The following is a 27,573-nucleotide window of genomic DNA, read 5'->3' on the forward strand; positions in this document are numbered from 1 at the left end:
CTCCCTCTTACTGCTGTTTTCCAGTTCCTCTCTCCAGAGACAACTTCTGCTGTTACAATTTTTTGTATATCCTCCTAGGGATAAATTGTGTTCATACATCCATGTGTGTCTGTGTTTTCCTCACCTCTTCGTTTTTTAATTTGAATGGTAGCAAACTATACACACTGTTCTGCTTCTTATTTTTCTCACTAAACAATATGTCTTGAAGATAATTCCATAATAGTACAAAGAGTTCTGCCTCTACGTATGTATGTATAATGATTTATTTAATTAGTCCCCTATTACTTGGCATTTAGATTGTTTCCAGTCTTTTATTAGTTCAAAGAAGGTTGCAATGGATATCCTTAGGCACACTTCCAAGACAAATTACTGGAAATAGAACAGCTATATTAAAAAATAAGTTGTGGGACTTCCCTGGTGGCGCAGTAGTTAAGAATCCGCCTGCCAAGGCAGGGGACATGGGTTTGCTCCCTGGTCCGGGAAGATCTCACATGCTGCAAAGCAGCTAAGCCCGTGTGCCACAACTACTGAGCCTGCACTCCAGAGCCCAAGCGCCACAACTACTGAGCCCATATGCTGAAATTACCGAGCCCGCGTGCTGCAACTACTGAAGCCCACGCACCTACAGCCCATGCTCCACAACAAAAGAAGCCACCGCAATGAGAAGCTCACGCACAGCTACGAAGAGTAGCCCCCGCTCGCCACTAGAGAAAGCCTGCGCATAGCAACGAAGACCCAACGCAGCCAAAAAAAACAAAATTGTGTATTTTAAATTTTTATAAATCCACAAAACCTTCCTTACAGTTCAACTATCATCTTGTTTCATTCTAAGTGACACAGAGCAGCCAGCCTTCACTCCAACATCATGCTCTTTCCATGCAAAGGCAGCAAGTCCCCTCTACTAACAGCTGTCTCCCAGTGCTGCCACATTAGTAAGACCCCATCTGGAATTATCTCATTCTGGAGACTTCACAGCCCCAAAGTCCCTTGTTGAAAGTAAGCATTGACAACTTGGATCTTGGCCATTAGCAGTTTGGAATGATTCAACATCATTTTTAAACGCTCTTTTGTACCAAAACCAGAGAAAGGAAAGGTTGAAAAAGACATACAGGAAGACTAGGAAGGCCCGCATTTTAATAATGCACGTAAGTCAAAAGATCTTGGACTTTGTCTTGACTCCACAACTGACTACTAAGTCACTGAAGGTCTCTGGACCTCTTTGTCCTTGTGTGTGAAATGAAGACCATGGACCAAATTATTTCTCAGGACCCTTCCTCCTTTGAGCTTCTGAAGACTCACATGCAGCGTATGTTGGGGGCACTTGTCTTCCCAACCTCACCATATTCAAAAAGCAAGAGATGTCATGAATTAGTACATGATTAATATCGAAATGGGTGGTACAACTGAGAAGATTTAGACAGTGGCACGCTGGTAAACAGGCTGAGGTGGGAAAAAGAGAGCCTTAATTTGTAGCATTTGCGGATTTACGTGGTGTAATTTTTCTCACTATGATGATTTCAAATGGCAGCATGATGTCACTAAACTCAAAGTTGGGAAGAGAGGCACAGAATTGGCTGCTGGCTCCAGAAAACCAACAATTATGGATTCAAAGCAAGCATTTTCTTCAGACTGTCCTGTGTTGAGAGGATTTCATGAAAGAGGAGAGATTTGAACCAAGCATTGAAGGAAATTACATTAGGACTCTTTCCATAGTAACTGACAGAAACAATCCAAACTAGCTTAAAGAGAGAGAGAGAATATAAAAATGTGAATGCTTTAGCACAAGTCTCTGAACTAAGGGCTCTAATAATGTGGTCACAGAACTCTCCCTCCACCTCTCAGTTCTTCTTGAATCTGCTCCTACTTGTGTATTGATGTCATTGTCTCCTGCCGTAAACAGGCTGTCTCCAAATGGCAGGCTCCCTGCCGGTGGCAGCCCAGGGCTCTGTACTTACAGTTAACAATTCAGAAGAAAAGAGTGCCCTGTCATGGAAAGCCCATGGAAAGACTGGCTGGCTCTGCTTGGGTCTCACATCCACCATCTGGACTCTTAACTGGGCACAGGAAAGGGTACCTGGTCCACACGCCTGGGCAGGCAGAGCACTCTTCCTCTACCACTCAAAACACATGAGTCATCCAGTACAAATTCCCCAAAGGACAGAGGGATGCTGGACAGAGAAAAGCCATGCATTTCTAGTAGACATATGGGTAAGACTTTGTGGAAGAGCAGGTAATAGTTAGAGGGAACTGCCTAAGGGGAGGTACAGGAGCCAGCAAGAAGACCACCTGACCAAAGGAGGGCCACCCACGGGGCAGCAGTTCTCAAAGGAGGGCGATGTTGCTCCTCTCGGGACATTTGGCAATGTCTGAAGATATTTTTGGTTGTCGCAACTAGGGGCAGAGGCCTAGTATTGTCATCTAGAGCAGCGGTCCCCAACCTTTTTGGCACCAGGGGCCAGTTTCGTGGAAGACAATTTTTCCATGGACCGGAACAGTGGGGAGAGGGGGATGGTTCAGGCAGTAATGTGAGCGATGGTTCAGGCGGCAAAGTGAGCGATGGGGAGTGGCAGATGAAGCTTTGCTGGCTTGCCCGCTGCTCACCTCCTGCTGTGCGGCTTGGTTCCTAACAGGCCGCAGACTGGTAGTGGTCCGTGGCCCGGGGGTTGGGGACCCCTGATCTAGAGGGTAGAGGCCAGAGGTAGAGACTAAACATCCGACAAGGCACAGGACAGTCCCCACAAGGAAGACTCATCCAGCCCCAGATGTCAACAGTGCCGAGGCTGAGGAACGCCGTCACATAGGAAAAACAGGAGTCATGTCTGGGAAGACGTCAAATCATAGAGGGCTTTCAGTTAGTGAGGCTACAGAAAGGCTACAGAGTTGAGGCATTATCCTATGACCGTTACACAGGGAGCAGTAGGAAGATGTTGAGACGGTTAACATAGCTCTTATACACTCTGCTCCTTCTGCTGACGCCTCTCCCCCCCCCCCCCCGCCTCCTCTGCCAACTTGGCACAGCTGGCCCTTTTTTATCCTTTGCGGCTCACCTTAAAAGTTACCTATTTGAGAGATCATCCCAAATCTCCCAATCAAAATAAGTTCTCTCACAGACTCCACACCATGATTCTCTCCCAAAGTTCCCTCTTCTTTTCCTTCATAACTCTTACCACAGTTTTGAATTCTGTGTTTGAGTGCTAGTAGAACATCTGTCTTTGCATAAGCATCATGGAGACAGAGACCTTGGGTATCTGTTCATGACTGTGACCCCCAACATCACAGTGCCTTGTACACTGTAGTTGTTTGATACTTAATCAATTAATTAATTGATTTGAAGGCTGATTATAGGATCGAAGAGGGGCTGAGGGTAGGAGGTGGAATTGAAAGAGGAAAAGAGGAAAGAAGAGCAGTCCTCTGGATTTCTTCCCTGCTTGTTCTGCTGTGCACTCATCTCCCTTCTCTGACTTTTCCGGCACCTATAGTTCACAGCATGACATATCAATTAGGGTTCAAGTGAAGAGACAAAACCCTTCTAGCTCTTTTAGGCAGACACGGATTTAATAAAGAGAATCAAGTGAGTTCAGAATCAGGGCAGAGCAAGTTGTGCCTGGGCCTCCAGGAATGAGTCCTAGAGCATCACCCCGGTACTGACCACCTCCCCTCCCCACCCCACCCACAACCTGGAAGCAAGAGCTCAGGGAGCCACTGGCCCAGGCTCTGGCTACTGGAACACACCACCTTAGGTGTAATCGGAGGACCGGGAGCTACTGCCAGAACTCCAGAGCCGTGCTGTACCTTTTGGGTCAGCCCCAGCAAAATGGAGTCCTCCCAGGCCGCTGTCTCCTCTCCACCTAACTCAACTGGTTTTTCTTCCTAACTCAGTTTTGAGTTCAGGTCTTGCACAGCACACAGGACTAGCTAAACCTAAATCTCAAACAGGAACCCAGCAGCAAGGAGCCTAGAAAACAGGTTTTTAGCTTTCTGGCCTCTGCAGTATATATAGGAAGGCACACTCAACGAGAGGCGTGGAACAAGCAAATCTACCCCATCTGGCATATGGCTGCCCCTGCCAGACTGTAAACGCTCTGTGGCCATCAATGTCATAATGTATCCATGTTCTCTAGAATGAATGAAACTGTGGAATGAACTGAAATGAATCAAAGGGGGAAAGACTTCTCATTTTTTATAACACATTGTACCTTTTCTATGACACGTATTGTATTTTGCATCTTACAGTAATTCGTGCTCACATTCATTTTCTCTGTAGACCAGAAGTTCATCTCCTTGTCTCCACACTCATAATAGGTAATACATGTTTGTGGACTGAATAAAAGACATAAACAGGCTACTGGGAAGAAGTCCTGAGCCCCGTTCCAGCTTGAAGCAGCTCCTGAAATAGCCATTTTATGAGTATTTTGGATTTCCTGCTCTGTGATGCCATCACCACTGCAAGGATCCACAGGACAAGGCCCCAAAGGGGAGCTTCAGGGGACCTGGGTTCCAGGACTCCTCCAAAAGCTGGAAAAACATCTGCTCCCATTCAGCCAGCCAGGAAACATTTATCTACTGGGTGCTGAGTGTGGCACCACTGCCTTTCCCTACACTGTTCATTAACCATTTTCTTGCCAATAAGGGCGTGCCAGTGATTCCAACTTGTGTCGCAGTGGAGTCCCATGGATAACACATGGAGATTTTTACTCTACCCTAGGAGAGGGGCTTTCCTGAGCCCTTTACATTCTGAATGGCCTCCCGGCATCCTAAGCCAGGATCCCTCACCTTTTCCATTCCTGACACATCTGGGAACAAACCAAGGTACCCAGAGTGGGTGGTGGACAGAGGTCCCCTTTCCAGCCACCTGTGAATTGACACACTAAACCCCACTGCACGTGTCATCTTTCAGTCATGTTTAGAGCTCTCACCCTCTCCCTCAGGCTCAACTGGACATCTCTTCCCCAGGCCTTCCCCTGGCCTCCCAGTTTCATGTTCAGTGTCTTCCTCTTCTGCAACACTTATTTCACATGAAACCACTTGTATCATCCTCACTAGACTCTAAGTTCCATGAGGCCAGGCACCAAGCCTATTTGGTTTACCTCTAGATCCCCAGCACCTAGCCGGGGACTGACACGTAATAGATGCTTATTAAATGTTTGCTGAGCCCACTAACTTTCATCCTCAAATAATAGTTATGTAATATTAATAATAATAATTCTCTACATAGTTTGATTGCTTACCAAACATCTCTATGAGTGAGTGTCCCAACTCTAGGGGGAAAGACAGTGCAGGTAATATAATTATTATTCTTCTTCCTTTTCAGAAATGAAATACCACCTATGAGATAACTAACTTGCCTAAGGTGGTGGAACCAGCTTGAGAATTCTAATGCATATCTGCATTAAAATTCTGACTATAAACCTTGGGTCATACACCATCTGTTCACCTGATGCTCTGGCAGCCAAGTGAAATACTGGTAGCTAGTGGAAGAGAGCAGTGGAAGGAACAGGGAGAAGCAAAACCCAGGCCTCTGATGACTTTTCTTTCCTCTAGTGTCTGCTTGCTACCTAAACATGGTCACTCTGCCCATCTGGGAGCTGGGGTCCTCGAGCAGGGGCATGTCTCTAAATGACCTGAGGCTGGGCAGACAGTTTGTGAGGCCAGCGAAGCCTCATCTTCTGGGGAGGAGGGAGATGAGGGCTGGGACACAGGGGCGCCTGTCCATTATTATGTATGTGCACACTCACATTATGGACCAAATCCACACCAAGGCACGTATACATATAAACACATACAGAATGAGCCACCGCACAAACAGGTGCCACACAGCATTATGCACATACACACTGATATGCAGTTACTGCCGACTCATACACACATTTAAACGTGCACCCAACACATATATCCAGCCACTACTGTGTACACACTGAAACTGAAGTACACTTCTATTGCACACCAAGCTGCAAGCTTGGATGTGTGCGTATATATGTGCAGACACAGCCCTGATGTATGTTTGGACACATGCACTTATGCATGCACACACACACATAAAACTACACACGATTCCTAATCACTCTCGAGTACACGCACATTCAGTACACAGGAAGAGGTACTCTGTTATAAGCTGTCATGCCCACAGCACAACCCCTAGATCCACAGCGAGATGAATGCTCACGTACAAGCAACACACGTGCCTCTTCAGACATGCACACATACCCACGCACTTGCAAACGCCTGGATAACAATCACTCTCGTGCACAGAAAATTTCAAATGCACTGACAAGTTCTACGCACAGAGCGATGCATCGACACACTCAAGTTGTCACCGGAGCTGAAAGGTTTTTCCCAACCGATGCCCAAGAGCGCGCCGCGCTGCGGGCCGGCCCACGTGACCGGGCGGAGCGCTCTCCCGCCCATGACGGGATGGGAAAAGTATGCCCGGGGCGGGCGCCGGCTGGGCTGCAGCTACGGAAGGCGGGACGGCCCAGAGCTTCGTGGCTGCAGACCCGTCTGGACGTGGCCGGCAGCGGCGAGGGTAAGTGTCTGCGCAGTCCGCCCAGTCCGCACCTCCGCCACCCTTCGGCAGGGACGGAAAGTGCGGTCGGGGAGGAGGGATACGCGGTGCCGGCGCGGGTAGGAGGAGGTGGGAGGGAGGGTACTGCCAACACCCCCTCTTTGCAGGCCAGGCAGTCTTATGAATTACAACATGAATTGACATTTATTGAGTGCTTACTGTGTGCCAGGCTCTGTGCTCAGAGGTTTTCTCGTTGATAGTAATAGCTCGACCATTTGCTGTGCACCTATTTTGTGCCAGGCCCTGCCAGCCCTCCACTTAAGCTCTTTCATTTCCATGACAACAGGTTATCACCACCTGCAGAAGGGGCACCGGGCTCAGAGACGTTAATGACTTGCTCAGGTTGCACAGCTAGTAGTTGGTGGTAAAGGGATTTGAAGCCTGGTAAGTCTGAGCCCAACACCCGAGCTAACAATCATAGTTACTTATCAAGTGCATTATCTAATTGACTCTTGACAACATTTCTTAATCAAATATATCATACAGACAGGCAAGCTGAGATTTGCACCCAATTCTTCACAACTCTCTTCACTCTCCCTCCCCTCCCCACTACTTGTCTCCAAGCCTTGTCTTATTTACTTCGTTCCTATTTCTCCATCCCCACTGCCACTGCCCCATTCCAGGACTGTTCCTTTCAACTAAACGGTTGCATTGGCTCCCTGCAGCCTCCCAGCCCAGGTCTCTCCCCTAAAGCCTGAATCCTTTGCACAACCTCAGTGCAATCGTCCTCTACCCTTTGACTGCAAAACTCTCCTGCGTGGAACCCTTCAAGGGTCACCTCCTTAGACTGGCCATCTCCCAGAGACCCCACTGAACCAGCAGCAATAGCAACGACAGTGTCCTATATGTGCCAATCCAAGGCTGAGGCTCAGTTAGTGTTGTTCCAAGTCCTCTCTGCTCCTCCATTTCCGCCCTCCCATCTGCACAGCTCTCCCTGATTCATTCCGTTATCTGGTAATCATATCCAGTATGCTCACTTTCAACTGCCTCTCGGCAAACCTTCCACACTTTTAAGAACCTCACTACTGCCCTTCATTCTAACACATCCAGTGCAGCACAGGCTTCCTTTCTTCCCAGATGTCTGACTTCTCCCCATCCCCTAGCAGGGACACAGCCTTGACTGTCTTCCAATCCTTAAGCCTTCGGGTTACCTTTTGTTTTAAATGATACAAAACTGACAATGCTTACCTTAAAAAATTCAGACAGTACAAAAAGGTGGAAAGTGAAAAGTAAAAGGTCACACACTCCTTCCCAATTCTGGGAGGTAACCCCTTTAACAAGATGCGTGTCCTTTCAGGAATTTCCCCCCCCCCCCACATCTCTATTTATCTGTGTCTATCTTGTTTAAACTCAAGGAAAAATCATACTTGACATTCCCTGCTACAACTTGCTTTTTCACTTAACCGTGTACACTGGCCATCTTTCCATATCTGTGTATACTCTGTTCCCGTGTATAGTGTGTCATTACACAAATGAATTGAGATTTCTTTCACAAGTCTAGGGCATCTTCAAACCTACTCAGCCTCCACCAAATATTCAGCAGATTCCCCCAAGAAGTTACTTCTTTCTCTGCAAATCCCTCCATTCTTCCCCGTCTTGCTATTCCTCCTCTCATCTTCACCTGCAGATTGGACACAGATGACTGGACCTTCTTTCCTACAGTCCCAGTGTCTGGTGCTTTCTACTCCTGAATGTTCATCATGGGGCAACACAGACCCTGTATATACTCACAGCTTCCACCACTCCTTCCTCCAGGTCAGAGGCCTGCCGAGCTGGCTTTACCTCCATGAGGTGAACTCCTGCATAAGTCAGATTTCTGTTAATCAAGTTCTAATCTAGGTTTACTTTTGAAGGGAATTCTATGCCAAATCTTTTTTCAAGGAAATAATCTTCCTTTGGATTTGTGCAGTGCTATAACTGGCTTACTTCTATAACACACACACGCAGCTGCCCTGTTAGTTAAGGCTTTATGTACATGGGTCCTGTGCCCAAGCAGAAGGGCCGTGATAGAGGGACACGAGCCCTAGGTCCTGAATCAACAGGCTTGGGTTCCATCCCAGCTTTGACCTGGGAAAAATGACTTCACTTTTCTGAGTTCTGTATTCTCTCCTGCCAAATGGGGATGATAGCATCAGCCTCTTAGGACTGTGGGGAGAATTAAAGGAGAAAACGAACATCAGAGCTTTGAAATAAGAACACACAACATACATGCAGAACAAACACATGGAGAATACCCTCTTCCTCTAGATCATACGCCAACAAAGGCCGTGCGTGATACATAAGTGAACAGGATGCATGACATTTAGGAGTGGTGAGGACTGGACACGGAAGAATATAGGTCCTGTGTATTAGTTTGCTAGGGCTGCCACAACAAAGTAACACAGACTGGGTGGCTTCAACAACAAAAATGTATTTTCTCACAGTTCTGGAAGCTAGAAGTCCATGATTAAGGTGATGGCAGATGTGGTTTCTTCTGAGGCCTCTCTCCTTGGCTTTCAGATGGCCACCTTCTGACTGTGACCTCACATGGTCACCCCTTGGTCTGGGTGTCATGTCCTAATCTCCTCTTCTTATAAAGATACTAGTCATATTGGATTAGGGCCCATCCATATGACTTTGTCTGACCTTAATTTACCTCTTTAAAGATCCCATATCTAAATACAGTCCCACTCTGGGGTTCTGGGGGTTAGGACTTCAACATATGAATTCTGGGGAAACACAATTCAGCCCATAACAACTTGTCCAAGAGGTAGCCAATTAGTGCCCTGCCAGAATGCTGCCAGGTCCTCCAGATTCTCAAGAAAAGCTGGAAATCTTTTTTTTTTTTATTTGAAGTATAATTGAGTTATAATATTATATTAGTTTCAAATGTACAACATAGAGATTCAATATTTTTACACACTACAAAATAATCACCACAATAAGTCTAGTTACCATCTGTCACCATATTAAGTTATTACAATATTATTGACTATATTCCCTATGCTGTACATTACATTCCTGTGACTTATTTATTGTATAACTGGAAGTTTGTACCTCTCACTCTCCATCTGTTTCACCCATCTTCTCCCCTACCTCCCCTCTGGCAACCATCTGTTTGTCCTCCGTATCTATGAGTCTGTTTCTGTTTTATGTTTGTTCATTTGTTTTGTTTTTTAGATTCCACATATAAGTGAAATCATATGGTGTTTGTCTTTCTCTGTCTGACTTATTTCACTTGGCATAATACTCTCTAGGTCCATTCTAGGTCCATCCGTGTTGTCACAAACGTCAAGATTTCATTCTTTTTTATGGCTGAGTAATATCCCATTATATATATCTTCTTTATCCATTCATCTATAAATGGACACTTAGGTTGCTTCCATATCTTGGCTATTGTAAATAGTGCTGCAATGAACATAAGGGTGCATGTACCTTTTCAAATTAGTGTTTTTGTTTTCTTCAGATGTGCATTTTCCCAGAAGTGCAATTTCTGGACCATATGGAATTTCTATTTTTAATTTTTTTAGGAACTTCCTTACTGTTTTCCATAGTGGCTGCACCAATTTACATTCCCGCCAACAGTGCACAAGGGTTCCCTTTTCTCCACATTTTGGCCAACACTTATTTGTTGTCTTTTTGATAACTACCATTCTGACAAGTGTGAGATGATATTGTGGTTTTGATTTGCATTTCTTTGATGATTAGTGATGTTGAGCATCTTTTCACGTGTCTGTTGGCCATCTTTAGAAAAATGTCTATTCAGGTCTTCTATCCAATTTTTATCAGGTTGTCTTTTTGCTGTTGAGTTGTATGAGTTCTTTGTATATTGTGCACGTTAACTGTTTATCAGATATATTGTTTGCAAATATCTTCTCCCATTCAGTAGGTTGTCTTTTCATTTTGTTGATAGTTTCCTTTGCTGTGCAGAAACTTTTTAGTTTGATGTAGTCCCATTTGTTTATTTTTACTTTTGTTGCCCTTGGCTGAGGAGGCATATTACAAGAAAATATTGCTAAGACCAATATCAAAGAGCGTACTGCCTATCTTTTCTTCTAGGAGTTTTATGATTCCAAGTCTTTAATCCATTTTGAGTTTATTTTTGTACATGGTATGAGAAAGTGGTCCAGTTTCCCAACATCATCTATTGAAGAGGCTGTCTTTGCCCCATTGTATATCCTTGCCTCCTTTGTCATAGATTAATTGACCATACAACTGTGGGTTTATTTCTGGGCTCTCTATTCTGTTCCATTGATCTAAGTGTCTCTTTTTGTGCCAGAACCATACTGTTTTGATTACTGCAGCTTTGTAGTATTGTTTGAAATCAGGGAGCGTGATACCTTCAGCTTTGTCCCCCTTTTTCAAGATTGTTTTGGCTATTGTTTTGGGGTCTTTTGTGTTTCCACACAAATTTTAGAATTATTTGTTCTAGTTCTGTGAAAATTGCCATTGGTATTTTGATAGAGATTGCACTGACTCTGTAGATTGCCTTGGGTAGTATGGTCATTTTAACAATATTAATTCTTTCATCCATGAGCATGGTATATCTTTCCATCTGTTTTCTTTCATCAGTGCCTTACAGTTTTCCAAGTACAAGCCCTTTACCTCCTTGGTTAGATTTATTCTAGGTATTTTATTTTGAAATCTTGATTTTAACATAAAAATCTCCCAAATTTTACATTGGCAACAATTTCAAACGTTAAAAAAAAAAAAAAAGACAACAACAACAAAAAAAACCAAAAGCACGGTGCAGTCTGTGGTTTGCATAAGGCCATTGATAAGACAGCTGGTCACCCCTTGTCTAGATTATAACTTCCTCAGTGGCAGGACCATCTTCCATAGCTCTCAGCCAGAGGTCCTTGCACATTGCAATCTTAACAAAAATCTGATCACTGAATGACAAAATTCCAATTTTACATACTTGTTTAAAGTAGGGCACACCCATAGAAATCCTGCACCTTTGCATTCATGCCATGCTGTAAAATCACCTCAGCTGTTATAACTGCCTTCAGGGCCATTTATCCCAAAGTTCACAACTGTTCAACTCCTCACAAGCTCACTGTTCTCACCATTTTACAGATGAGGAAACAGCAGACCCAGGTCTGCTCATTTATCCTTCTCCCATTATATCTCTCTCATTATATTGTTTTCATATAGTGTAATTATATCAGAATAACAGTACTACTACTGAGTGCTTACTGTGGGCTGTTTACTGAATGATCCTATTTACTATTCACAGTTACTCTATAATGGAAGTATGAGCCATCAAATTACTCATGGAGACATTCCTAAAGACCTCAAATAATTCAAATTGGTGTAATTCAATACTCGCCAGCTGAAGGATGGCAGGTATTTCTGTTTACCCATTAGAATTTCTGTTTACCTATTAGAATAGCCTTGCAAGGTTCTTGACAAACTTTCACACATAAAGTGAAACAATAAATATTTTTATACCATGCTATTTCAAATTCAAATGATTCAAATAAGATGATACACATTGCTTTTCCCATTTCACAGACAAGAAAACTGAGAGATTAAATAACTTAACAGAGGTCAAACAGCTAGAAAATGACTCTTAACCATTACTTAACCACCAGCTCAGCTCTGTGCTCTCAAAGGTTAGCGTTGTGTCAGATCTTTAGAGTTACACTGAATGCCCATCACAGCCTGACTGGAAGTGACTCCATGGAAACCAGCAAGCCCAGGGAAGTCAAGGAAAACTTAGCTTTTTCTCCCCAGCCCTTCAGAGTTCAGACTTTGTTCCTCTCCCTCAGTTCCTGGATCTGCAAGCACAGTCCTTTCTACACCATTCCAAGGAATCATGTAGCCCCCAAATTTCCTTCCCCTGCCTTCTGTATGGTCCTGGATGCTCCTCAAGGGAGCCTGTATGAAAGAGAAAGGAGGAGCAAGGCTTGCTTTCTCTCCTGGTATAGGTAGGCCAGGTGGGACCCTCAGTATAACCAGATGGTGTGCCCTATAAAAGCAGCAACCACATCTTTTCATCTTCAGATCCCCAGTATCTGGCCTCCAAGGCAATAAGAATAAGCCACACCATTTATTAGGCAGCCTTTCCAAGCCATGGTACCAAGTACCTGCATACGTGATGGCCCACTTGACCTCCTGTCACTTGATGAGATAAACACTCTCCCATTGATTCACCTATCTCTGTACTGTGGAGCCTGAACATGCCAGGTGGATCAGGGGTATAGGGCCAAGCCAGACACCCTCATCCTTCCCTCAGGACGGAACGGCAGGAGTGAAGGCCAAGCCTCCCTAGGAATCTCCTTTGGTAGCAACAGACAGAAATACAACTCAAACTATCTTACCTGAAAATGGAGAATTTATTAGGAGCCTTCAGGGGCCTCCACCTGAAATGCCACAGGACTCATGGAGGAGGTCAGGGTGATTTTCCGTTGGTTGAACTGCTGTTGGTGACAATTTTAAACAAGGTCTTAAGTTTTGTGTCATGTTTTGCTTTCAACATCCATCATCTTGTTTGCTTTTCAGAAGGACAAATAATAGCTAATGCTTTTATACTTCTTCCATATGGCAGGCCTTACTCTAGGAAAATTAAATCCTCATAAAAACCTTCTAAGGTAGGTACTATTATTATCGTCCCCATTTTGGAGAGGATGAGGATGAGGGGGAGAGGATAAGTAACTTGTAGAAGGTCCCACAGCTAGCTGGTGGGATTTCAACTCCAGCAACTCTGCTTCCATCTAATACAATAGCCACCGTGTGGCTGTCAAGCACTTGAAACCTGGCCAGTGCTGCAAGTGTGAAATACACACTGGGCTTCGAAGACTTAGTGGTACTTAAAGAATGTAAAATGCCTCAACAATTTTTACATTGATTACATGTTGAATTGATGATATCTGAGATATACTGGGCGAAATAACATGAAAATTAATTTCACCTGCTTCTTTTTACCTCTTTCACGTGGCAGTGAGACCGCTTAAAATGACACATGCGTCTCACATCCTCCTCCCATTGGGTAGCGCTCTGGTCGGCCAGTTGGAGGCCGGCCCTCAGGAGAAGCTGGATACATGGCTCTGAACACCCGCGGGCCTCCTCCCCCGTCTTCACACCCCACACGTCAGCTGCCTGCTGCTCTCACTGCGGTCCTTGGTCTCCAGGGCGGAAAACAGCTGAGGGCAGGTTCAAAGCTTGACGGCTTTGGCTTCAGCCGCCCGGGAGCCTGACTCTGGCCCTCACTTCGAGGACAGCTGAAGTCCCACGTGAAGCAGCCAGGGACCCAGAGGGTGGGCTCCGCACCCACCACATCACATGCCACGCGTGTTGGTGTGTAAGAGTTATGGGCATATCTGTCAGAAGCTAGAACTTGGTGGCGGTAACGCAGGGCCCGCCACGATGACTTCCGGGGTGCCGTCCGAGTTCCCGCTGAGACAAACCTCGCGAGATCCTGGCTCCTGCTCCGTCATTAGGTCTTGCTTTGGCATTGGACCTCTTTCTCTAGACTGAGCCAAAAACAGGGGCACGGGGGTGGGGGAAGGAGAAAACAGCAGATCAAATATTTTCTGAGGCCTCTTGGCAAGTGGGCCCCATGACTTTTAATCCTCTGTATTTAGACTTAGTGCTGGAGTGTTTCCAAATGGGCATCGGTCTCCAGATCCCAGGAAAGGGAGCTGGTTCCGTGAGCACTGCGGGAGGAGCGGCGGCCAGACCCTTTCTCCTCCCATCGGCCTCTGTCAGCTTCTCAGAGAAGCTGTTTCCAATTTGCTTCCTGGAATTCAGGGAGGGCATGGGGTGTTTTTCATCATGGAAATTTCACTCCCATCAAAGCGAATTTTCAGCGAACTCCATCTGCGAGCAAGGGTCACCCCAATCCCATCACCAGCCCTTTCCTTTTAACTGCAAACACAGGGAGAATTGCCCGGCTCTGTCAGGCTCAGGTGTCCTCCACCTGAAACACTCCAGGGGCTCCTAGTGGGAGGTCAGGACTGCACGCTGTTAGTTCCGCTGCAGTTGGTGGCAGTTACGATTTTAAACAAGGCTCTAACTTTTGTATCATGTTCTGCTTTCAACATTGGTTATCTAGTTTGATTCTCAGGAGAACTCTGTAAGGCAGATGGGGTGAGGGTTATGATCTCCATCTTACGGGTGAGAAAATGAGGCCTGGCTAGGAGGAAATGACTTTTTCTACGTGGCCAGTGAGTTATAAAACCAGGCCTGGGACCCACGTGTTCTGAATCCAAGACCAGTGTTCTCCTTGGGTTTCCCTCAGTAGCCAAGTGTGGTTTTGTCATCCTTTTGCTCCCGTTGCTCTTTTGTTACACGAGTGACCATTTCATTCAAGGCCGTTGAACAGCTCTGAGTTGAGCTCTTATTACGGGCAGGGCAGACCCCGTGCTAAGCTGTGGTCATAACAGAGAGCAAGACAGGCAGGGCCTCTGCATTCCTGGACCTTCCACTCCAGGGGGAAGACAGACAATAGAAAGTTAATGAGCCAAGGAACAAAAAATATATAATCACAACTCGGGCCAAGTCTCTGGAAGGAGGACCAGGGTGGTCTGAGCAAACAAGCAGGGGTGGGCCTCTCTGAGGAGGTATTAGCCCTGAGACTTGAAACATGGGGCAGGCAGCTATCTGAAGGTTTCTGAGGGAGAGAGTTCCTGTGTCACACTCGGGGCTAGAAGCTTTGAATACATTATCTCATTATTCCTGGATGAACTCCGTGAGGTGGGTGTACTATTATTCCCATTGGATAGTTGAGGAAACTAAGTGGCTGTGTTTCCCACAGCTCTTAGTCACTAAGTGAAACACCATCCCTACCTGTCAGTGTGTCACAACCTCATAACCAACATGGCAAATTTATTTGAGCACAGTTTATGTCTTCCGGTCTCCAAGGGAGATTGTGCAGAACTCAGGCTCAGCAGCGTTGCTCAAGGCCCAGGCAAGTGTCCCTGGAGTTTCCACATTCAGGTAGAGGCATTGAGAGACCCATATCCCCACTGCTGGCCCTTCTCACATCACAGTCTGAATAGAGGGCCCTTGGGAGGGAACCAGGGGTTCATGTCCTGAGAGCTAAGGGCAAGAGCAAGGAGGAGGAAGGCTCCGCCCCTGACAGGGGACCTCAGGCTGGGGACCTTTAAGCTCCTAGTGTTTTCCTAGAACACTTGTCGTTAAGAATCATTAGCTACTTAACTCAGAGATGAGGAGCCCAGGGACTGGGTAAATTAAAACCAGACTGAAGAACTTCATCCAAGCTCAGCACCTCATGATTCCATTTTGGGGGTTGAACCAACTAACATTTTTTTCCCTTCAGCAGGAAGACTATCCCATGCAGCCTTCCCTGTTCAACTCACACCAGTAAGGACAATTTAGGAACTAAGATAGTTTTTTTAAAGGTGAAGAAGGACTAATGCTTATTTTTTCTTATCAATTGAACAGGCATTTATGGAGTACCTGCTGTATGTAAAATATTCTGCAAGCCCCTCCCTGGAATGGGGGTAGGGGCCTTGTGCTCTAGGAGGTCAAAAGGAGGAGGGGTTAGAATTGGATCAGGTTTGGGTTAGAAAAACTGGGGAAAGGAGAAAAGTTCTTTGAATCCAGGGTTATCAGGGCCCTTTTGGATTTAGACCACCACCTTGTTTTCTCTTCACCGTGAATTTTCTTCAGGGCGGAGTCTGGGTCTCAAACACGCATTAACCAAGCAAATATTTCTTGACTACCCACTATGAGCAAAGAAGTTGGAAGCCCTGGGGATATAGCTAGTGTCCCTGCTCCCCATGGGGCTTCCATTTTAATGGGAGAGGCCCAGTAAGTGGGCAAGCAGACAAATGCAGTGAATACGGGTGAGATGTAAGGGCTGGAAAGACAGGACAAGGAGCTGGGCTCCAAAGGGAGAGCTGTCTGAGATGAAGGCCTTGGAGGAAGTGACATTTAAGCTGAAACACAATGGATAAAGAGCCAGCATGCCAAGAGGGTGGGCCCCTGGGCTGCAGGCAAAAGGGTGAAATGGAGCTTGACCTGAAGAGGGGGGAGTGCAGGAAGAGAGGGGAAGAACCAGGATTAGGATGGAGGCAGGGGGCCCTTGCCTTTAAGGCCACATCGAGGCTTTGCTATTTGCAGCCAGCAGCCACTGGAGTAAGACCGTCCAGGAAGTGATGTGGCTGAGTTATGTTTATAAAGGATCCCTCTGGCTTGGGCTTGGAGAGTGCCAGTGCAGGGAGCAAGAGACAAGGCTGGAGGCTCTTGCCAACTCTAAGCAAGGCATGAGGTGATGGTGCTGAAGGGGAGGTGCTTTGTGCACCCTGGTCTTTTGGTTCAGCCCCTGGGGACACCCCGTTAATACTGCAAAGGGGCATCCCAATGGTGGGATGTCAGGGCTCAGAGGCTGCCCCCCATCACCTTGGCTAAACCACGTGTGGGCCTCTCAAAGGACAGGAGGTTTCCTCAAGCATCAATCTCAAGTACCCTGAAGGAGAAAAAGCATCGCTTTTACATTTTCTTAATCATGTATTTTATATGATATAATAAAAGATGAGACATCAAAGAAATTTCAGTGTTGCTGTGTGTGGCTTTGGCCTATGCTTCAAGGTCTTTTCTGTAATTTGGGATATTTAGGAAGAAAAATCCAAAAAACACTGACATAATGGAAAACATTTGGGCGTTAAGATCTGCCAAACCCAAGTTCAGATATAACTTCTGCCATGAACTAGTTGTATAACATGAGCAAATTAACCTCTCCGAGCTTCAGTTTACTCTTCTATAAAACAGGAAAAAAAAAAAAAAAAATAGCAGGGAAGGGAACAAGGCGTAGTACATTACATATAGTCTTCAGAGCCCCTCAGACACAGGTTCGAATGTTCTCTGCAGTATTCGAATTGTGTGATTTGGAGTAAAATCATTTCCTTTCTCAGAGCTTCTGGTTTTTTTTTCTTTTTTTAATATTTTATTTATTTATTTATTTATTTATTTATTTATTTTGGCTGCATTGGGTCTTAGTTGTGGCACACGGGATCTTCAGTGAGGCATACGAGATCTTTCGTTGCAGCATGCAGGCTTCTCTCTAGCTGTGGCGTGCGGGTTTTATGTCTCTAGTGGTGGAGCGCGGGCTCCAGGGTGTGTGGGCTCGCGGTTGAGGCTCACGGGCTCAGTAGTTGTGGCGCACAAGCTTAGCTGCCCCGCGGCATGTGGGAACCTAGTTCCCCGACCAGGGATCGAACCCGCGTCCTCTGGATTGGAAGGCGGATTCTTTACCACTTGACCACCAGGGAAGTCCCCGAGCCTCTGTTTCTTCCTCTGAAAAACAGGACAATAAGTTTACTGCCTTCATAGGGTTTATTGTAAACTTCAAATAAAATAATTCCAGTAAAGAGCTTTGCGCAGTGCCTGGAACTTTGTAGGTGTCCAGTTAAGTCAGTTTGCTTCTGCCGCAGTTTCCCTGTCTGTAACCAATGAGGTTGGCTTAAATGGCCCGTTGGGGCTCTCTTCAAGTTTGTCATTCTAAATTTATTTTTAAGCCCCAGCAAGAGTTCACCTGTCTGGGTGCCTTGGGGCCTTGGCCCCCCTCCAAGCCCTCATCCCCAGGTTTTTTCACCACTGTGGTGTGGAGAGTAGGCTGGGAGCAGGGCTATTTGGAGCTGTTTTCTTCGGAGGTGCCCTGGAGGCAAGGAAACTCTCTGCTCCCTCCCTCTAGGTTTGGAACCAGAACCTAGTCTCCCCGCCTTTATTTCCAAAACAGTTCCTGGCTTGAGCTGCTTCAGGAACCTCCAGGCTCCAGCTCTGAGAAATACCTTCCTCCCTGCACGTTCCAGAGCCTCCGCCCAGCCACTGGGGCCCACCCTGGGCCAGCATCACTGAGCAGGATCACTCAGTGAGCCCCCCTCTCAGCTCACTTCCTCCTTCCTCCCTCTCCCTTGTCCCAAATATTCGCAGGTTGCAACTTTCCAAACTATTTCAAAACTGCTTTGAGAAGTCGGTTTCTCTTCTGGGGCCCCAGATGTGTCCCAGCTCACAAGTAACACTAAGACCAATTTTGTAAGATTCTCATCAAGTAGACAAGGGAAGGAGATGGAGATTCCTGGGGCCTGGGGACAGTTTTCCAAAGTCCGTCATGCATGTAACTTCCACCGAGTTTGCCTCCCACCTCCCACTATCGTTTATGCAGCCCATGTGGAGCCCAGCTGGCACCAGAGAGACAGCAAACTGCAACTTTATTTTTGCCTCCCTCTGCCTCTTTATAATCTAGCCAGTGAGGGCGCTCCCCCCTCCACTAGGTAATCCACTCCCAGGTAATCTGCTCTTCAATCTTTGTTCAAAGGTGAGACTTCTTCCTGTTCCCCAACGCAGGTGTAAGGCTGGCTGGACCACCTGCCCCCCTTCTCAGCTCACCTCTTTCCAGGCTGAAGAAACGAGGGGAAGGAGAAGTAAAGGGACAGACAGCAGGGGGATTCTTGTTTCTTGGCAGGAACAGGGCCAAGCTCCTCGGCCCGTCTGGGCCTGGCAGACACGGATGATGTCTCTTGTTGGGGACCTTCTGTGGGCTCCTTGGCGGTCCCCAGGTTGAGCCCTCTGACTGTAACAGCCGTGAAGCGGGCCTCCACACTTTCTTTTGCAGGCAAGTCCAGGCCTCACCCTCAGCTTCTGGTTTTCGGGCATCCACCCTGCATGCTTATCACTGCTGGGCCCCTCACTTTCTGTCCTGGCGCCTCCAGCTCAGGCCGGCTGGGGCTGCGGAATGTCTGGCACCTTCCGTCTACCAGAGAAGGGGAGGAGGCAGTCAGCCCCCTTTCTGTGCAGCAGGGAGCTCTCTCTTCCCCCTTTCATGCAGCAACCTGCTACTTTCCCACCCACCAGCTTCCAGAGGCAGGCCTCAGATTCATTTCCACGCCCCCTCCCCTTCCCCACCACACGGGTTGCATTTTATTCAGTAAAATCCAAGAGTGCCCAGAGTCATGGAATGAGCTCTCAGACTATTCCTTTGTCATTTCTTCACTTTGGCCTGACCTCTCGATTGAGCATGCAGCCTCTCGTGTGTCCTGGTGCTCAGGTGAGAATTTCGATTTTAAAACACCCTCTTTCCCTGGCCCACTAAGTCTTTCTTTGCATCCTCTCCCAAGGGCTAGATACCCAGAGCTCACCTGTGCCCCTGTCAAGTCCCTTTCTTTACGTTGTGCCACAGGCCTTCCTTGCATCCTAGGAGATGCTCTGTCCCAGGGTCCCTGGCGCTGTGGTCCTGTCTGGGGGTTTCCAAGGTTTCCATGCTTATTTGTGGAGGCTTGCTCAAGATTCTTTAAGAATGGGTGTGCACTGCCACAGATGACAGTGCTCTTTGTGGAACAGGGATATTAGAAAGGGGTATAGAGGCATGAAAAGTGTACTGTCACCAAACTGAAACTGTTTTTTTCTTCAATTCACCAAGATTACAGAAATTGAAAAGACAATAACTTTGTTACTATATGATGTCATGTTATTTAAGGCAGTATCTGGTACTAAATCATCTCTACCTATCCAGGGACACCTCTGTGACATTTATTCTCTGAGGTCCAGAGAAGGAAAGTAACTTGTCCAAAGTCACCAGGTTGGTGAGCCTTGGAGCCGGAACTAGACCAGGCCCCCTAGTGGCAGCGCAGTGCAGTGCTGCAGTCTCCCCTCCTCTCCCTGGCCGGGGAGGCCTGGTCTTCTCTCCCCTTCATCTGTTCCCAGGGTTAAAGATTTGGAGGGGTCAGGAGGAAAGGTAGAATCGGCCTGTTTCCAGAGGTGGCCCAGTGGTCTGGACAGGCTCCCAGGCCTCAGGCAATGCAGCAAGTGAAGGGAAGGGAGGCTGAGGGCCCAGGAGGGAACTGTGAGCTCCAAGGGTGAGACCTGAGCAGTGGTCCTCCCCTACTGCCCGCGCCACGGCTGCGGGGAGCCCCCCTCATGCTTGAAGGCTGTGATGAGGCAGCTGAAGGCTGTGCGGGAACGGAGAAGCCAGCAAGACTTCATATCTAGTAAGAGAGGGCCAAGTGGAGTCTGAAAGTCTCAGACAGCATCAGAGGTGAAGGGGCTTAGAAATCATCTAGTCCAGTGGTCCTCAAAATGGGTCCGTGAACCAACAGCATCAATGTCCCTCAGATACCACATAATAATGCAAATCTTCCAGCCGCAACGCAGACCTACCGAATCACAAACTCTGGGGGTGGGACCCAGCAGTCTGGGTTTGGACAAGCCCTCCAGGTGGATCTGATGCATGCTCGAGTGTGGAAACCAACCCCTTCTTTTTCAGGGGGGGAAACTGAGGCCCAGAGAGGGAAAGGGGCTTGCCTAAAGTCACAAAGCCAGTTACCACTTCAGAGCTCATCCTAGAGGCAAGAAGTCGTGTCTGGAATGTTCTCTCTCCTGGTTTCATTCCAGGGAGAGAGGCTGTTGGTCACAAAGTGACTGAGCCAGTTTGTTGAGAGATCTTGAACAAGTGGCTTATTTCTGCTCTGGACCTTGGCTTCTGCATCTTCCTGGTGAGGGACTGGGGGTAGATAATCTCTGGGCACATAACACTCTGGTCTCTGGTGTGATCATGCCCCAGCCTTAAGGACATGGTGTGAAATTAAGACATATTGAGGCTTGCAAATTGTCCCAAAAAATTACATCCCACACAACCTTTCCAGGAAGCTATTACACCAAATGTGCCACCAAAATGAGAGAGTGAAAAAATAAAATAAAATAAGAGAAAGACATGGGATTCGTAAAGCAGGAGATATAACGCAGGAGAGAGGCAAAAAGGATCGCCATGATGGTTATAAAGGAAAATCCTGGGATGACAGCTTAGCATGTACAAAGGTTGGAATAGGAGAATGGAGGGCTCCAGGACTTATGTCTTTAGGAAAATAAATAGAAGAGGTAAATTATCTGATACATTTGATAATGTAGAAAATAATGGCGTAGAGAACTAAGCAAATAAAATTATTAATATCTCCAGTGAGAAAAGTGTGTATAAGAAAGGAAGTATAATTATAGTACAGTGCTTAGCTTAGCAGTAAACAAGACATAATAATTCAGAGTGAATTTTGATTTAGTCAAAAATTATATCTGAACTGCATGAGGGAGAGAAAACAGGGCCCTAGAGTGATGGAAGAGGGCTGAATCCTCATCTGTCATAATAGAAATTCAAAAGGAAATGTCCAAAATTGATAAAAAGAAACCATGTAGACATATTATCTTTTTTTTTTTTCATTTTTATTTATTTATTTATTTATTTATGGCTGTGTTGGGTCTTCGTTTCTGTGCGAGGGCTTTCTCTAGTTGCGGCGAGTGGGGGCCACTCTTCATCGCGGTGCGCGGGCCTCTCACTCTCGCGGCCTCTCTTGTTGCGGAGCACAGGCTCCAGACGCGCAGGCTCAGTAATTGTGGCTCACGGGCCTAGTCGCTCCGTGGCATGTGGGATCTTCCCAGACCAGGGCTCGAACCCGTGTCCCCTGCATTGGCAGGCAGATTCTCAACCACTGCGCCCCCAGGGAAGCCCCATATTATCTTTTAATGTCAATAAATGCCAGAAGAGATACCCAAAAGAGTTTGGAGTGGGGGGAGGGTTGAGGGGTGGGTATGAAGATCACACACAATTTTTCATTATAAGCTTTATGGTATTATTTGACTTTATAACAATGTGAGTGTATCATTTTTATTATTTTTTAACTGGAAAAAAGAAAAAAAGCAGTGTAGCCTGAAGCAAAGCACACAAGCTCTGGATTTGCACAGCCTCGTTCAAATCCCAGCCCTGCCAACTGCTAATTGCCTGACTCACTCACGTTGTGAACTTCTCTGAGCCCCCATTTCCTCTCCGTATCTATTCGGTGAGGATGCTGTGAGATTAAGTAATGCGTGGAAAGCTCTTAGCCCAGGCCTGGTGCACAGGGAGCCCACGGCAGAGGAGCTGTGCCCACGGCCCACCAGTGCTGCTCAGGCTTGGGGCACCTTCACTCAGAGCTGACACCTCACTTCTCACCCCCCAGTGTGCTGCCCCAAATCCTCTGGGAGAGGCAGCCTAGTTGCAAATCACCACCTGCAGTTGGAAGTATTGATATTTCTCCCCTTGTAACTTTCCATTCATGCCACATATTTGAATGAAACCATGGATCGTTTCTCTCCGTCCACAGCTCCACCCCATCAGCTGTCACTGGGCTGTCAGTCCTGCCACTCTGGAGCGCGACAGCGTGAGGATGTGTGCCCCCCCCCACCCCCCGCAGGAGCCCTCCCAAGTGTATTCTGAGTCCATGACTCAGCTCATCCAAATATGTCCTCAAGATGGGATGACACTGTCCAGCTACTTGTATGTCATGTGGGGGAGAGGAAGGATCAGAAATGTAACTGTGTCTCTCCCAGATGCCCTCTCCTCCTCTTCCTCCTCTTGATGCCTTTCTGACTGACCCCCAGTTAGCTCACAGCTCTCTTGCCTCCCATAGGTGACCACCATGATCCCCTGGGTGCTCTTGGCCTGTGCCCTTCCTTGTGCGGCCGACCCGCTGCTTGGTGCCTTCGCCCGCAGGGACTTCCAGAAGGGCTCCCCTCAACTCATCTGCAGCCTGCCTGGCCCCCAGGGCCCACCTGGCCCCCCAGGATCCCCAGGGACCTCAGGAATGGTGGGAAGAATGGGCTTTCCAGGCAAAGATGGCCAGGATGGCCAGGACGGGGACCAGGGGGACAGCGGAGAGGAAGGTAAGAAGCCCAGTGCCTGTCTCTCCTGTTCCCACCTGGGGTTGACAACATCTGACACGAAAGGGGTTTGCAAAGTTATGAAAACTAATGTGAATCCCATTTCATTATAAACCAAATTAATGTGTCTTTAAAAAACAGAGCAGTATATTCTCTGGAAAGGAACAGTGAGCATCAGATCTTCTGTTCCTGCCCCAGGTGCACCGTTGATTTGCTGAGTGACTTTAAGCAAGTCTCCTGAAATATTATTCAGAACTCTTCCGGTCGCAAGTGACAGAAACCCGATTTATAGCCCCAAATGGAATTTATTGGCTCATACAGCTAGAAAGTCCAAGGGCTGAGCTTCAGGAATAGCTGGGTCTAGGAGCTCAAATACTGTTGTCAAGGCTTTGCTTCTCTCTGTGTGTTGGTTTTGTTCTCACAAAGGTTGGAAGTTATGAAATGCCCACTGGTGGGCTCAAGCCTACCTCCTCATGGCTTGATCCATAGAGCAATTCTCGGGATGACTGAGTCTCCTTGATCACATGTGCATCCTGGACCAATCCCTTTGACTATGGAGGTGAGGTACCACCATTTGCTAGGACTGGGTCAAGTGCCCACCCCTTGGCGTGTGTGAGTGTGTGGTGAGGGCAGTTGGCCACTGTGACTTACAGCCTCACTAGGACCACATGAAGTAGTGAAGGGCAGTTTCCCGAAGGAAGGGGTGCCAGGCAGGCAGCAGACAAGTTGGATACTGTCTACAGGCCTTCTCATCCTTGACATTCCTTATATCTCTGAGCGCTTACCCCAGTAACCAAGCACTTTTCAGTGTCAGCAGCATCCCAAAGTGTACATTTTAAGCATTAGTGAGATCATAATTTTTATTTGTATGGCATTTTAACATTGACAAAGCACTTTTGAGTATGCTGCTCATTTGCTGGTACAGCAATACCATCCTATGAATGAGGTATTCTTATTATCCCCATGTTACAGATGAAGACACTAAGTCAGAATGATTAAGTTGAGAACAGCACGTCGTAGCTGCAAGAACGTGAACTTTGGAAACAAACCTGGATACCAATTTTGACAAATTACCTCTCCTGTCTCCAAACCTCAGTTTCCTCTTCTCTAAAATTGGAATTATAACAGGACCTACCTCACACGGGTGCAGTGAAGATGAAATAAAATAACATGTGAAGCACCTGTCTCAGAGTAGACATACAATAAGTGGTAGTTGCCCCTTAATAGACTTGCTGAGCTCACACCACAGGCTGGTAGCAGACTGCAAATCCAGGCCCTTTCCTACCAGATCAAATTAATTCCTCCAAAAGCACCTCCTTTCCATAAGAATAACTATAAAAATAATGATAATGGCTTTGACTTAAGGGGCGTCAGAGTATGTCAGGCACTGGACAACATAGTTCCCATTTCCGGACCACAGTGGTCAATTCGGGTCTGAGCGTGTGCTCCAAGCAGAGCCAGCCAGAGTTTGCATGACATTTCATGACATGATCCATCATCCTTATGAACCCTGAGAGAAACAGGATATCTCTGCTCTTGACTTTCGCCAGCTTGATTAAGAACTCTGAGGATGTAGGTTTGGGGCTGTTTTGGCTGTCTCTTCTGCCATGTATTGAGTCTCTGCTGAGAATTAAGCCAGCACACCAAGGAAGGCAGTGTTGAGAGATGCAGAGTCCTGACACACATAACCCAGATAAAGCTGGGTCATCCTGGGACCAGTCATAGGACAGGATAGTCTCCAACCACCCTCCCCCTGAATACACATACAAACCCACCTCCAGAAAGGTCTTGACAGGTAAAAGTCAGCTTTTCCAGAAGTTTCTCAAAAAAGGAAATCAAGAAGGAAGCACACACCATAACACGTCATAAAACTTCCCAATAAGCTTCCTTATCTATTTGTCTTCCCAAAAAACTCCAATCCAAAATGACCCTGTCTTTATTCCTCCTCTTCTCACGGTCCTTTCTCCCACCTTTTATTTATTTTCATTTTTTTCAAGAACAGCTTTTTGACCTTTCTTAGTTTTATTTTTTCCCCATTCCTTTTACTTATTTTTAATTACACGTATAATACACAAATACATTTTCATTGTAATATATTCAAACAGTATAAATAAAGGAAGATCTCTTCTTAATTCTTACCCCTCATCATCCTCCTTTCATCCTCCAAAGGTAACCACTATTAATTGGTTAAATGTATATCCTCCCTGGCCTCTTTCATATATTTACATGTATGTATAATAACACCAAACACTTCCAGGCACTCAGCATAAGCAATCCGTTCCTGGAAACTAGATGTTCAGTGAGAAAATGCTATTTGGAAATCTATTTCCCGGTTACTTAAAATAGGAAAAACTTAAACGCATTACACGTTAACCCAAAACTCTAAAACACAGAAAAATGCCTGTATGTGTACATATAAGGAGCCAAGTACCTTGTTAGGATGTAAAATATCTGCAACATTACCTGCTGATCACCCAGTTTGCAGAGTGGTTAGTGAGCACTTGCTTTGTGTGCTGTGATGCTAAGACACTGCTTAGCGCCTGGCAACCCCTCCAGCAGCAGGCTCCCTGATTGACATCTGGCATGCTTTCCAAAACATCTACCCACAGCTCTGCCAGTCTGCCAATTGTATCAACCGTACCACCACTGCGTTTGGATGTGACTCCAGTCGTTACCCAGATACAGTTTGTTTAAAATGTTGTATTGAGTTTGGGGGACATAAATATAAATGTTTCCCACATAATCATCAGCCAAAAATGTTGTATTGAGAGAAACGCACATTATTAGAGTATGGGTATTAAAAAACCCAGAGGTGTTCTACAGGCACATATTACTGTGAAAATGTAATACTGTGAAAATGTTCTGCAGGCTATACCAAGTGTATTTAGCAAGTGTTTACTATGTGCCAGGCACTTAAATGGGTGTAGAAATACCGTTGTGGTTTCCTCTGAACAAAAAGAAGTTTCTGCCACCTGCTTGTTCCTCTTAACAGTGTAGTTTAGAGAAGTTTTCAAACAGTGCACGTAAACCTGCCTCATTTTTTAAACTCCTGTGGAGAATTGCACATAATGGATGGACCATAATTTTTCTCATTATCTCCCTTTGGTTGGGCATTTAGTTGTTCCTAGTTTTTTGCTATTGTAAGCAATGCTGCTGTAAAAACCCTTGCCCACGTGGGCAGGGATCTTGGGCACTGGGCAGGGCGTTCACTAAGGTCAATGGTTTGAAGTCAAGAGGCTTCTTGCAATTCTTGTCTCAACCCATTACCAGCACAGCGGGGGGAAGGATTGATCTGGCAGACAAATCAGACTCTTCCTCAGAAGGCAGGACAAGGGAAGGGCGTGAATTGTTACACGTTAGTTTTGCCCTGATCCACATGATTCTGGAAGGTATGTATCACATTCGCATTTTCCAGATAAGAAGGGAGAAGTGCCCCTGGTTATACCATCAGGATTTGCACCCATTCCTATGCGACTCCACAGCCTTCATGTTCTTTCCCTTATCCAAAGGCTTGTGCTCTAAGGATGGAAAGCCCAGGTCAACGGCCTCTGCCTAGTTCTCTGAGGTCCCCTCCATAACACCAGCTGCTCTGTCTTCCAGGTTCACCCGGCCGGACAGGTAACCGGGGAAAGCCAGGACCAAAGGGCAAAGCAGGGGCCATTGGGCGGGCCGGCCCTCGCGGCCCCAAGGGGGTCAGTGGTGCCCCAGGAAAGCATGGCACACCGGGCAAGAAGGGGCCCAAGGGCAAGAAGGGGGAGCCCGGCCTCCCAGGCCCCTGCAGCTGCGGCAGTGGCCACGCCAAGTCGGCCTTCTCCGTGGCAGTGACCAAGAGCTACCCAAGGGAACGGCTGCCCATCAAGTTCGACAAGATCCTGATGAACGAGGGCGGCCACTACAACACGTCCAGCGGCAAGTTCGTCTGCGGCGTGCCAGGGATCTACTACTTCACCTACGATATCACGCTGGCCAATAAGCACCTGGCCATCGGCCTGGTGCACAACGGCCAGTACCGCATCCGGACCTTCGACGCCAACACGGGCAACCACGATGTGGCCTCGGGCTCCACCATCCTGGCTCTCAAGCAGGGTGACGAGGTCTGGCTGCAGATCTTCTACTCAGAGCAGAATGGGCTCTTCTATGACCCATACTGGACCGACAGCCTCTTCACGGGCTTCCTCATCTACGCCGACCAGGACAACCGCAATGAGGTGTAGACAGGCCAGTGCTGGGTCACCGAGCAGGGCACCAGCTCCTGAACTTGGGCTTCCAGAGCAAGACCCCTAAACTGTCTGTTGGAGACTGGATGTCGGGAGCTTCTAACCTCTGGCCGACCTCCTCTGCCCCTCTGTTCCTCCACCATTAAATCCAAGCTTTTTTATTCA

The 27,573-nt window shown here is 46.9% G+C and overlaps 1 protein-coding gene across 3 annotated transcripts; it reads left to right on the plus strand.

Moving 5' to 3' along the window:
* The first annotated feature begins 3,759 nt into the window (after positions 1 to 3,759).
* Positions 3,760 to 27,573, plus strand: C1QTNF2 (C1q and TNF related 2). Of its 3 annotated transcripts, XM_082456528.1 has the most exons (4): positions 6,438 to 6,523; positions 6,849 to 6,946; positions 22,942 to 23,194; positions 26,792 to 27,573. In XM_082456528.1, exons 3-4 carry the CDS (start codon positions 22,951 to 22,953, stop codon positions 27,403 to 27,405), a joined length of 858 nt encoding a protein of 285 aa, XP_082312654.1. In that variant the 5' UTR covers positions 6,438 to 6,523; positions 6,849 to 6,946; positions 22,942 to 22,950; the 3' UTR covers positions 27,406 to 27,573. The 3 variants fall into 3 exon arrangements, with proteins under 3 accessions (XP_082312653.1, XP_082312652.1, XP_082312654.1); XM_082456526.1 differs by lacking the exon at positions 6,849 to 6,946 and having other exon boundaries at positions 6,396 to 6,523; XM_082456527.1 differs by lacking the exons at positions 6,849 to 6,946; positions 22,942 to 23,194 and having other exon boundaries at positions 3,760 to 6,523.

This window comes from Balaenoptera physalus, assembly GCF_965194825.1.
Source record: "Balaenoptera physalus genome assembly, chromosome: 3".
Classification (NCBI taxonomy): Eukaryota; Metazoa; Chordata; class Mammalia; order Artiodactyla; family Balaenopteridae; genus Balaenoptera; species Balaenoptera physalus.